Genomic DNA, 12,644 nt, shown 5'->3' on the forward strand with positions numbered 1-12,644 from the left:
CTACGGGATTATGGTTGAGCCCTAGACCCGCACAGCTCTGGGTGCCTACCAGCCCCTGGCCCTCCCAGCTGCATACACATCACAGACCCCTGACCTCTGGGTGTCCACATCCGAGCTGGGAGGGCTGGGTCACAACAAGGATGGCCACTGCCCTCCCAGCCCCCGCCTGGCCTGGGCACCTTGGTCCCCATGGTGAGACCATTGCCTCTCGCTGTCAGGAGGCAAGGGAGCATATGGCTATTGGCCACAGATAGGCCCACTCAGGACCTCAGAGGAATCAGAGAGAACCCCACGTTCCACGGCCCTGGACAGCAGGTCGTGCAGTGAAGACCGAATTACTGCCCACTTGCTCCCTGGTGCTTGCACTCAGGTCCCAGAGGCTTGAAGAGAGGCTTGGCTTGTTTTCGCTCCTGCTAAGTATGCTCTGGGTTGAGCTATGCCTCTGTCCTGCCCTGAGTCCAGGGAGCAGGCACCACGACCTGGCCTCTTGAGGGGCCACAGTCCAGGCCCTGTGGGTCTCCTTGTTCCTAAGACCTGATGGTCCTCCAACTCTTGGTCCTGCCCAGGGGTTGCCCCTTCCAGCCCCCACCCAAGGGACCTTCCCCACAGCCTCCCTTGGTAACTAAAATCATCCCTCCACTTGTCCCCTGGCCTCTATGGGCACCCACTGCCCCTTCCTTGGGGCCAGGGTGGGCTTACTGCCAGCCTGGGCCACCCCAGTCCTCCACCTCCCCACACACACCTGCTCCCACTCATTCCCAACACTCCATTCCAGACCCATTCCCAGCCTCTCCAGCCCTCATGCCTCCTGTGGATGAGGCAATTGGCTCCCTATCCCTCCCATTCCCCCCTTTCAGGAGCCCCAACGCTACCCCTCATGGCCACACTGCAGCCAGGTGACCCTACCCCCTGCACTGACCACTTCAGAGATGACTGTCCTCTGCTGGGACACCTTCAGGAGTGCCAGGAGCTGCCACCCCTTCCTGCCTTACTGTGGGGTCCCACTAGACGTTGTGCAGTGGGTGGGGTTGCCTCAGGAGTGGTAGCAGGTGAGGGGATGGAGGAGACGGACAGCCTCAGGCCTTCGGTGCATCTGCAATGACATGGAGGCTCTGGTACCTTGCTCTGCCCAGGGGCCAATGGGCATCCATGCAGTGCAGCTGCTCCAGCTCCAGGCCACCCCGCACCCCAGAGGGGCTCAGAACAGAATATGGAAAGTGAGGAAAATGTGCGAGGTTAGGACAGGGCACCAGGGCCAGGGGATTCTGTTCTGGGAGGTCCCAGGGATTGGGATGCCAGCCTCAGCTGCCCAAGTCAGAAGACGGGACAGAGGTGTGCCCCCCAATCTGAGCTGCCACAGGTGCCCAGGGGTCCATCCAGCCCCATCCAACTGGTGGGGTCCTGGAGAGAGTACCAAGCCTCAGAGGGGGAATCAGCCTCTGCAGAAGCCCAGAGTGGGGCTGGCGTGGCTCCTGCCCCTTTCCCCTCAACACAGACTTGAAGGCTACGCCTGGCTGCCTTGGGAGTAGGGGTGTGTGTGGAGGGTGACCCAGGAAGTGATGAGGGTCAAGAGTCTCTACAGAGGGGTCTCCACTTGAGCGTAGGAATGAAAGCCACCCCAGAGCACACCCCCACCCTAGGAAGGGGACATGGTAGCTGGATGGGCAGCCAGAACCAGAATCCGGGAGGACTGGGCAGGTGGGTTTGGTGGGGGAAGCCAAAAGCAGCAGCAGCAGCTTGGCTGGCCCCTCAGCAGGGCCCTCCCACACTCCTGTGGCCACCTGCCAACGTGGTGCCCCGTCGTCCCCTGGCCCCAGGTCCCTGCACTTCCCTTGCGCATGGCCCCAGAGCCCCTCCTGCTGGGCAGCAGGCTCCACCAAGCAGAGCTCATCTGATTGTGGCGCTGGGTGATGCTCAAGGCTAGGGAGGAGCCAGGGCCCCAGAGTGGCCTGAACAGGACACTGCTCTGTCCACTGGATGGAGCTGGACCATGGGCTGCTCCATCCTCCAGAGTAAACACCACAGGCAGTGGCCAGAACTCTGCAAGGACACTCACCCAGATCCCGCCTCCCACTGACCCATGGCCTGACCCAGCCTGGTGACCCGAGGAGAAGGAAATCCAAGCCCTGCCCCCTCCTCCCAGGGTGTCTGAGGATGTCAGTGGCCCAGCCCCCAAGAGGCCCCCGCACCCTGACACAGGCGCCCACTTGATCTTGCAAAGAGAGTGATGGATGGTTGGCCAGAACCAGACTGAAGCCCAAAACAGCACGTCACTGTGTCAGGCCCTCCAGCCACATACCTAGAGAGGCCCCCACCCTGTCCCTCTGGTCCCAGGGGAGGGATCAGACAACCCCCCAGTAAAGGCCCGGTAGTGCCCCCAGGGTCTGGACTGGTGTATTCTGCTCTGAGGGACCCCTGCGGCCAGGGCCCGGCATGGGTGGCAGGGGTCCAGGCCTATGGCAAGGGGCTGGGCAGCAGGCAAGGGGCTCCTCTGGAGATGCTTTACTTAAGTAATGGAGTTTTGTTTGGCCCTCTGACACCCTTCCTGTTCACTCCTGTTCTCGCTGCCACCCCCACACATACCCAGCTTCCAACTGAGCAGCCTGGAAGGGCCGCAAGAGCAGGTGGGGGTCCCTCCTACCCTCGAAGCCGCCCCAGGTGTGTGTGTGTGACATGCCGGCTGTTGCAAAACTGAAGTTATCACACCAGAGGAACCCATGAGTCATTGCCTCGAAGCAGGGGCTGCACCCCAAACCCTCCCAAACAAAGGCCTTTTGTCCCCAAGCAGCCGGCCCCCAGCCCCAGGCCAGACCCGCCTGTGCACACCATCAGACTCGCAAGCAAGCAGACTTACTGGTGGCAGCAGCAGGCACAGGCTTGGGCCAGGGGTGTGTTCTCGACACCCAGACATGCTGCCGTGACCCAGCTGCAGGGTCTGGGCCCTGGGACACCCTGGGATGCTGAAGGCCTCAGCTCTTGGGTCAGCTCAGGTGCCCCAGGCTAGAGCCCCAGCACCTGGCTGACCTGGGGTAGGATCCTGAAGTCATGGAGAACTCAGAGCCCAGAGGGTACACCGGCCAAGACCAATCAGTGAGCAAGACCCCAGGTATGCAGTACCCCGCACCCCTTCCCCAGTCCCAGTCAGGAGATCAGTGCTCTGTGTGCAGAAGAGCGACCTCAGGGGAGTTAAGGCTCCCTGCTGCCCCCCCCCCCCCCCCCCCGTGAGCTTCTGCCCCAGGATGGTGTACTGGGAGTTTCTCCTTGGGGGTGAGGAACTCAGAGTTCCAGCCACCAGGTCCTGGACACCTGCCCTGTGTTTGCTCCCAAGGATCCTGGCAATTCTTGCTAAACAAAGAAAGTCCTGGTCCCAGGGCAGAGACAGAGGAGACACAGAGACTCACCCCATGCATGTCACACAGAGACACTCAGGGACACTGCAGCCCCACCACTCCAGGTCAGAGACACTGTCACAGCCACCAGGACAACGGGTCAGTACAGGGAGCCTGGGTACATGCAGACCCAAGAAGAGAAATACACAGGCTTCCAGGCCAAGTCTCAGTCCCTGGCCCAGGTCACAGGAGTCAGGATGTCTGGTGCGCGGGGAGGAACCTGACTGGGGATAGGGAGCCGGCCCCAGAACAGCCCCCTTACCAGCCCTAGGCCCACACTGAGGGAGCAAAGTCAGACCCAGAGCTGGGGCCTGGCCACAAAAGGCCAGCCCGCCTGGCCAGACTATCATCCACATGTCTTGCAGGTACCCCAGGGCCCAGGCCGGGGAGGGATGGGCTTCTGCAAGCCTCACTCCTGCGCTGTCTCATCCCTCAGCCCCGCAGAGAGTCATGGGAAGAGGGGACAGGCGACCTTCCTGCTCACAGCCAGGAGCCTCCACCCTGCCCCTCTAGGTTCGTGCCATGCACCTGGGGTGTGGCCTGGCTCCTAAGCTAGCAGTTGCTCCTGGACCCCCAGGGAGGACTTTCCAGCTGTCCTGACACCCACATTCCTGTCCGCATTCAAACCAGACGGCATGCCAAGGGTCTGGAAGGGCTGGGCTGTGATCCAACATCAGGATGCCCGCCCCAGTTTCCCAAGGCCCCAAGACCAGAGCTGTGGCAGCGTAGGGCCAGAGGATACTGGGGCACACCCCTTCCCAGGAGCCCCCAACCCACACGGCTGGCCCTGAGCCCTGCCTAGCCCTGTCAGAGGGAGATTCTGAGATGTGAGCCCTAGAAGAGGTCAGTGAGGTCAGCCCATTGCTTCCTGCTGCTCCTGGGCAGGGCTTGGGTCAAGGGTCACCCCAAGGTCATATGGAGCTGTGGGCCCACTCTGGCTCTGCCACCCCGAAGCCCAGCTATAAAACCAGAGAGGCCAGGCCTGGAGAAGAACCCCATCTCCCAGAGTCTTGTACCCCTTGAATCATCTCCACAAATAGCCAGGGCCCCGTAGGGGCTCCAGATACCTCAGGGGGCTTGGGGTGGGGGCCACAGAGCAGCCAGCTCCCACTGAAGCAGGCCCCAGAGCCAGCGATGTCTCCATTGGACAGAGGCTGTCTTTGCTTTCACCTACAGGCCTATACCTGGGCTCTGGAAGGCCCTGCCCCGGCCCCTCGCTCACACGGGGCTGGAGGGGTGCGGGGGTTAGTCTGGCTTGCGTCCTGGGGGACGGGGTTGAGCCTGGGGCCTGAGCCCTGGACCCCCACCAGCTCACAACCCTGGACACTATACAGTAGCCCCCATGGCCCATCCCAACCCCCCATAACTTCACTCCCACCCCCTCAGGGATAGAAGCTCAGCGGGACACAGAGCATTCCAGGGGGATTAGGTCTACATGGTAATGGGGACCTCTGACTAGGGAGGTGAGAACAGGGAGACCAGACAGACCTGGAGGCAGGCGCAGTCGGGCGCCAGGACGAGCCCTGGCCACATGCCCACCGTGGGCTTCCCAGGGCTGGCCTGCTCCATCCTTCTTGTCCCAGCCTCTCATCTGTCATCTCCTGTCACTCTCTGTGGGCCCTGGGCCCCATCCCAGGGTCTGGGTCTCCATCTCTGTCATCACAGCCCCCACAGCAGGTCTGGATCTAGTGAGACCTGCCCCCTCCTGGGCCTGACCAGGTAGGGGACTGGCTGGTGTTGAAGGACTGCAGGGAGCCCTCGGGCACAGCTGAGAATCTGCTGGGTGCTGGCCATCATGTCTCAGCATTCCCGCCCCCTGTACCCTGGGGGAGCCTGTCTTCCGCTCTCTACAGGGTCTCAGGCATGGCCAGTGCCCACAGTCAAGCCCAGCACAGGGCCTCAAGGATGGGAAGGGGGGCCAGTGCCCCCTCCCAAGTTTCTGCCTCCCCTGTGCACACGTCCTCTCCCAACACACAGAAAGGCCCCCCGTGCCCCTGTCCCCCAAGCTGCCAGAATATCCCCACTCAGCATCCCCCCCCTCCCCCTGCCCCTGACGCCACCCTGGGGCCACCAGGGAGAGAGGTGAGGACGGGTCATCGGCCAAGCCCGTGGTTGCCGCCAGCCCGGCACCAGCGCTCTCCTGCCTCATTACTCAGCGGGCTGCAGGGAGGGTCCCTCCCAGGCAAGTGCTCCCCCCAGCCCCGCTCCCCCAGGGCCTTCAGAGTCCCCAAGGGGCAGGGCTGGCCCTCAGCCTCTAATGGCTTCCTGCCCTGCCTCCCATCTGGAGCATGTAGGCAGGCCCCAGAGCCCAGGCCCTCCCCCTGCCCCTGCCCCTGCCCAGCCCTGCTCAGCCTTGGAAAGGGGGCTTCAGGCCCTGCTGCTGCAGAGCCAGGCCCCACCCCCAGCCCCCAGGCATCTGCCGAGGGCCCAGGTGCCAACCCAAGATGGTATCTCAGCAGCTCTGCAGAGGCCCGGACATCCCAACACCAATTTACATTCTTTGGTCTGGGTTTGCTGGAGCCAAAACAGGGTGGGGGTTGGGGGCTCCAAGTACACACAGAACCTGCAGGCCGGACTCAGTCACCCTGCCTGGGGTCTGCGGCTGCCCGGTGTGGCAGCCACCAAGGTGAAACGGGGTGCGGTAAGGTGCCCTGCCAGCCTGGGAGCGGACAGCCCCGGGCCCTGCCCCACTCATGAGCACTCAGCTCAGCTGGGGGTGGGCAGGAACGCCTTCTGGGTCACACGTGGCATTGGCAGCCTGCACCCCCCCCCCAGGACAAGGCCTTCCCAAGGGCTCCCCACCTTGCCCTCTGCACCCCGGACAGGCACAGCATGGGGTGTCTGGCCGCCATCTGACTCACCAACTTTGAGGACTTCCAGTGCCCCAGGATGAGAGACTCTGGGTCGCTGGCCCCACAGGTGTCATAGGCTGCTGCCCTAAGACTGGACATGAGGCCACTAGTCCTTCCAGGGCCATACCCCCACCCCACCCCTATGATGACACAGTGACTAGGTGACAGGGGGGCTGAGAGCTCTTTATTGCTGTGAGCATAGGTTTAACAGTCAACAGTGGGGACAGGAGGGCCAGTCACACTTCCAGCCCCTGGCATGGACCTCACGTGCCCAGGAGAAGGCCAGAGAAGCTGGAGCCACTCTGGATGGTGAGGCTTGTCCCGGAGCCATTGTCCACAAAGACGGAGGCATACTGTCCGGCCTGTAGACACCCCACATTGGACATCACCACCCACAGTCCCCACCTGCCCAGGGGGCAGCATCTGGATGAATGAAGCTCGAGCCCCACCAGGCAGCAGCCACCCCCAGGGTCTATCCACTCTGCACTGGGCAGTGCAGGCCTGAGACTCCAGTCCTAGGAGCCCTGCTCAGCAACCCAGCCCATGGCCTCACCTGAAGCTGCAGCAGCCCCTCCACATGCAGGGTGAAGACCCTGGCACGGCTCTCCAGGCCTGAGATGGCCACCAGGGACCTGGAGACAGTGCCCCAGGGTAGGGGTGAGGGTACCGCTGCCTGTGAGGCCAGGACCCCACCAGGTTCACGGGCAGCTCTGTGTTTGGAGTAGTCCCTTCCCTGTCTACGGGTGGGATAGTCAAGCCTTGGGCACCACCCCTGCAGCCCCCATAGCATCAAGGATGCCCCCAAGGAAGACAAGACTCACGCGTGTCGATGACAGAGGGACTCGATGCAGACGAGCACCCGTACTGTGTCCCGAGCCTGCAGTCGCACCCTGCCCTGCATCTCCCTGTGGTCTGTGGAGACAGGCCTAGCCTGCAGCAGTCCCCAGGGAGCACAGAGCAGAGGGGGCAGGGGCCAGGCCCTGGGGCACACCACCAAGTACAGGCCCAGGAGCAGCTGAAGGCTATGAGCAGGTGGGCCCCAAGCAATCCCCCTCAGTGGGAGGTGGGGAGGGGGCAGGAGGCCCCTCTGCAAGGGGACCCAGGCCCCCACTCACCCACATGCAGGCTGGCGGAAAACTGGAAGATGGCAGTCATCGGAGCTGTGAACCGGCCGGAGGCCAGGCTCAAGCCAGACCCCCGCAGGAAGGCGCCCTGGGCAGCGGGCTGGAGGGATAGCAGGTGAACAGCCGGCTACAGGGCCTGGGCCCTCATCTCGCACATCCACCCTGGGGGAGGCGCCTGTGACCAACAGCCGCCACCCCAAGCAGACCCCAGGTGGGCAGGACAAGGGCAGAGGGTCACGGGCTCCTGGCCCTAAGGGATGGATGAACCCTCCAGAGCCCTCACCAGAGAGGGCATCCTGGCTCCTGAGCACCTTGCACCCCATCTATATTTGTGGCACACAGGACCCGCTAACCCTGACCCAGATGACCTCCCCCAGGTGCCCCCTGTGTGTCTGTGCTGGGTGGCCACCCAGGCCAGATGTGAACCCTGCCCAGCAGTGGGGATCCTACTCAGCACCTTGCCCCACTCCCACTTCCCCTGCTGGCAGGTGAGGAGGGCCTCCAGCAGACGCCCCCAGGACACCAGGGCTCGCCCCCACGCCCACTCACGGCCTGGAAGCCATGCAGTTCTACCAGCGTCTTCTCCTCCACCACCATGGGGCCCTTCAGTGCACAATGGAAGGCCTCTGCCACCAGCCGCCGACCTGTCCCCTCGGGCAGCAATGGGCCCAACAGCCCCAAGAACCGGCGCTCGGTAGCCTCTGGTGGGGGAAAGGGTGAGGACAGCATCTTGGGACCAGGGTGGAATCACCCCCAAGGCCTAGGCGGCAAGAGTCTGGGACAGGGGTCTCACCTTTCAGCATCTCCTGAAACTCTCGCAGCAGGGCCTCCTGGGTGACTGCGGCCCCGGGAGGTCCTGGGGGCCCTGGGGGCCCAGGGGGCCCGGGGGGTCCAGAGAGACCTCGCTGGAGGGAGGCAGGAGGAAGTGAGGGCCCCAGTGGGACCACAGCTACCCCTACCCTGGGTGCAGACCCTGGGGCTCACCGACTTCTGGTCCCGGCCCCGGCACCGTTTCTTTGAGGCCACGTCATCTGGCCGCCGGACGAAGTTCAGCCATGTCATGTGTGCATCTGAGAACTCAGACCCCAGGGCCTTGGGTGGCTGCAGGGACAGGGGACAGGGCTAGTGTGCTGGCTACTGGGCCTCGATGAGCCCTGCCCTACTGCCCTCAGCGGAGAGTGGGAAACCTCAGGGCCCAGGCAGGACTTAGAACACTCACAAGAAACATGGCAACAGGGCACTGCAGGCTACCCCTGGGGACCAAGACCAGGACACACAGGGCAAGGGCTTAGGTCCTTTGTGGAAGCCAGGACCTGCCATGGTTTGGGTTCTGTATTGGAGCGACCATGTGCCCTCCCACCGCGCCGAGTTCCCGAGCAGACAGGCACACCCATGCACACAGGGGGCAACCCCGCAAGTCCCAACAGGGGCCTGCCCTGGCTGGGGGCGCAGTAAAGAGCAGAAGCAAGTTTCCTGGGAGGCTTCTCAAGAGCCTCAGAGACACCCAAGCCGGGGAGAGGAGAGACCCAGGCCTGGCTTTGTGCTGGGCATCAGGTGTGAGAGCTGGCAGCCTTGGCCCTCCCACCAGCCCTGCTCCTCAGGCTCGGACCCAGGCCGCAGGGAGGGCTCCTGGCTGGGAGGGGCAGAGCAAGCTGCCCAATACCATGTCCTCCACCACCCTTCAATCACCCTCTCCTCGGCCCAGTTTCTGCCTAGAGCTGGCAGGACAGGCAGGAGCACCCTAAACCCCAAAGTCAAAGGAGAACCTCACCCTAAGGAAGGGGGTATGGGCTGGGGACAATCTGCCTGTCTCTGAGGAAGGCTGCAGGCCAGGCTCCCACAGGACACTCACAAAACGGCTGAGAGAGCCACCAGCACGGCCGCCCTCAGAGAGCTGTCCCGGCATGGTGGGCTGAGAGGCCCCGACTCAGGGGTCCAGCCTGGCAGTTAGCCCTCAATCCCTCCTACAGTACGAGCCAGGTTCCTAGGACGGCCAGGGCTTCCCAGTATACCCCCAGACAGGCCTCTATCCCCGGGTGGGGTGTGGGAGGGGCAGGCAGGGGGGGTGCCTCCCAACCCTGATCTGGGCCCCACCCAGAGAGGAGAGAGAAGCCAAGAACGTTTGAATATCCCGGCTCGTCACATATCTGATACCTGCCTGCCCCCCTGCCTGCCATCCACCCCGGCCACGAATGAGGACTGCAGGAGCCTTGACAGACAAGTCCATTAGTGGTCTAGGAGCCAAGGGCCACAGGTGCAAGGGCAGGTGGGAGATGAGCCCACAGCTAGCAGGAAGAACAGGGCTCCTGGTGTCGGGGCACAATGTTCAATGTCACCCCTCGCCCCCCCCACCCCACGGACACCAGGGGTCCCAGTGTCTGGAGCACATGTCACAGTGCAGTCCCCGGGCCCCCCTTCCCCCCACCGCATGAAACCACTCCTGGAATAGAGATTTGCCTGCTTGTCCCCAGACTAACCGATGCTTGCCCCCAGAAGCTGCTAGTAGCCCACTTGGCTCTGGCTGGCCCAAAGACTCCCTCTCCTCAGCCTGCCCATCTGGAAAATGGGGCCTCAGGCTTCAACGGGCGCGTGGGCTGAGAGCAGCCAGGCTGGCCGCCGCAGAGACGCCCTTAGGAGGCGGGAGGCCAGGATCAAAGGCGCGAGGGCCTAGGGGGTGGGGGACCTGCCTCAGCATCCGCCTCTCCCTTTCCAGGCCTCGGCTCCCAGGTGGGCAGCTGCACGAAGCCACCAGGCCTGTGCTGCTGGGGTTGGCTCCAAGACCCACTCTGGAGAGACTTGGCCCGAGAGGGTGGAGGGGAACCCAGGGGCAGACTGAGGCCAGAGACCATCTGGGGTGCTCACTACACAGTGGCAGTCAGGGCAAGGACCTCCAGGAAGCACAGAGTCCAGGCTAACCTCGGCCTCTCAGGCCACTCAAGTTGAGGGGTATCTGGATCCCCAACAAGGGTCTAGAGCTCCCCCCACCCATTCCTGAATTAGCAGCTACACGGAATGGCAGCAGGCTGCTAGAAGCATGTAGGACCTGGAGCTTCAGAGGGTTCAGTGCAGCCCCTCTGGGAAGGCCTCCTTCCCCCTCCCCTTCCCCTAGCTAGGGGTGTGGGGGGCACCCAGTGGCTGCTCCAAGAGCAGCTGCTGCAAATCCTGTCCAAAGCCCCACTCCACCAAGACAGGATGGAGAGACCTGGAGAGCCAGACAGGGCAGAGACTGCAAGTAGGGGGACAGCTGAGAACCAGGGGCCCCCTGAAGCCTACAAGTGCATGCACACCCGTACCCACATGCAACCAGCCCGCACGTACCTTGGGGGAGCCCAGCAGACCCTCGTGGTTGGACGTGGTGGCGATGGGCTCAGTGTGCTGGCTGGGCTGCCGTGGCCTCTTGGGCTCCCGCCGCGCCCCAACACCCCCAAAGAGCATAAGCTGCAGCCAGAGGAGGGCCACGACAGCGGCTGTGCAAACCCAGTGCATGGCGCCTAGTGGCTCCAGACCTTGGTGGCGGCTCAGCGCTGTGAGGAGGGACACCCAGGTGTGCTCATGGGGGCGTTAGTGCAGCCGGCACTCAAAGCCCACATGCGGGGACACGGGCCCAGGGGACGCCTGGCTTCCCCCGCTGCATGTGCAGGCAGGGTGAACACCACGATGGGCAGACGACAAGGGACACAGCAGGTGAAGACGTGCTCCTGCTCCAGAGGGCCAGGGCAGCTGCCGCCGCCTCCCCTCACACGCAGTGCCCTGGCTGCCCGAGCGCGCGCTGCCAGATAAACCCTCCCCTCCTCCCCAAAGCTCCAAGGGGGAGGGCTCATGCTCTGCTGATCTGCCAGCCTGGGGGCGTGGGCCAGCGCGGGGGGGGGGGGGGGGGGGCGTGGACGGGGTGTCAGGCTGCTTCAGGGGCTGCACCTCCCCCAGACACTCCCTACTTCCCCAGGAGGGTCATCTCACCCTGGAAACTGTTAAGGTGAATTCACTCCACCCGTCTCCCAGCTAAGCTCCTGGCACCTCACATCCAACCCCTTCAGGGTGGTGGCCCAGGCAGCCCAAGGGTAGTGACAAATTCCCATGGGACCAACAGCTCCAGCTGCCCTTCCTATGTATGACCTACCTCACTCGGGGTCCCCTCCCTCTGACACAGGTCCCCCCGACACCCCCCCCCAGGCCCTGGTGATGCCTAGAGGCCAATTCAGACCCAGCTCCTGAGAAAGGCAGGACCCAGGAAGCAGAACAGCTGACCTACTGGTCTCCCAGCCTTGCCCTGGCCTAGGTGACCCTGGGCACTGGCTCTCCACTAGGGGCAAACATGGCTACCCAGGGGAAGGACTGACCCTGTAGAAAGGAATGGTGGGTGGCCTGGCCAAAGTTGCTGGAGTCCTCCTCTCCCCTTTTCTTGGGACACAAAAGCAACGCTGGGGAGTGCCCTCACCCAGCCAGGCCTCTTGGCTTCCTGCTATCCTGAGCCAGCAGGGGAAAGGGAGAGGAGTCCCCAGGCCTTGGCAATCTGGAGCTCAGCACAAGGGTGAGCCCTGCCTGGGTAGCTGTTTCCAGCCAGAGGAGAGGGAGCACAAGATTCCCCCCAGCTGGACCTGAGAAACAGTGGGCGGGTCCCAGGAAGAGTTAGGGCATTCCTTAACCACCTCCACACTGCAGGCAACAGGATGGCCGGGGCCAGCTCAAGCCAACAAAGCCTGGCAGACTCATTGGCCACATGGCAGGGGCCCAAGTGGGCCCACAGCTGCCCCTCGGCAGATGAGACTTGGAATGGCCAAGGCTAGCCCCCGTGGGAGCCACTGCTCGCAGTCTAGCCTAGAGGAAGGCAGAGCACACTGGTCCTGGTGGCAGTGTAAGGGTCCCCTGGGCACTCTTCAATTTCTAGATGTCTGCTAGGAATGATAAAAGCAGACCCCAGCCCCAGACCACATCCACAGTTGGCAAGTAGAGGCAGAGCTGCCCCACAGACAAGCCTGGTGGGAAGATGTGAGGAGCATGTCTCCAGGGTCAGGGAGAGGTGGTCACCTCACAGGCCAGTGATGGTGAACCCTGCACTTGCTGTTGAAGCCTTGGCCCTTCTGGGTGTCCAGCTGGTAAGCCAGCTCTCAACGCCTGGGTCGTGAAGGGGGCCACTATGCAGAGGACCCACTTTTGCCCTGCCTGCCTGGAAGCCTAAATATGACCTGCACACCCAAACCCTGCTCCCACTCCAGCCACCTGGACAATAAGCAGGAAGCAGGAGCCAGTCCCCTGGCCCACTGGTTCCTGAGTCTCAGTCT

The 12,644-nt window shown here is 63.2% G+C and overlaps 1 protein-coding gene across 2 annotated transcripts; it reads right to left on the minus strand.

Moving 5' to 3' along the window:
• Nucleotides 1-6,420: 6,420 nt before the first annotated feature.
• On the minus strand, nt 6,421-11,124 carry C1QTNF12 (C1q and TNF related 12). Of its 2 annotated transcripts, XM_041772105.1 has the most exons (8): nt 10,684-11,124; nt 8,350-8,466; nt 8,159-8,270; nt 7,915-8,066; nt 7,357-7,465; nt 7,063-7,153; nt 6,795-6,873; nt 6,421-6,603 (listed from the first exon to the last, which is right to left on the minus strand). In XM_041772105.1, the coding sequence occupies exons 1-8, from the start codon at nt 10,849-10,851 to the stop codon at nt 6,505-6,507; spliced, it is 927 nt and encodes a 308-aa protein (XP_041628039.1). In that variant the 5' UTR covers nt 10,852-11,124; the 3' UTR covers nt 6,421-6,504. The 2 variants fall into 2 exon arrangements, with proteins under 2 accessions (XP_041628039.1, XP_041628041.1); XM_041772107.1 differs by lacking the exon at nt 7,357-7,465.
• Nucleotides 11,125-12,644: the final 1,520 nt, after the last annotated feature.

The sequence above is a fragment of the Vulpes lagopus genome, chromosome 10 (assembly GCF_018345385.1).
Source record: "Vulpes lagopus strain Blue_001 chromosome 10, ASM1834538v1, whole genome shotgun sequence".
Lineage (NCBI taxonomy): Eukaryota > Metazoa > Chordata > Mammalia > Carnivora > Canidae > Vulpes > Vulpes lagopus.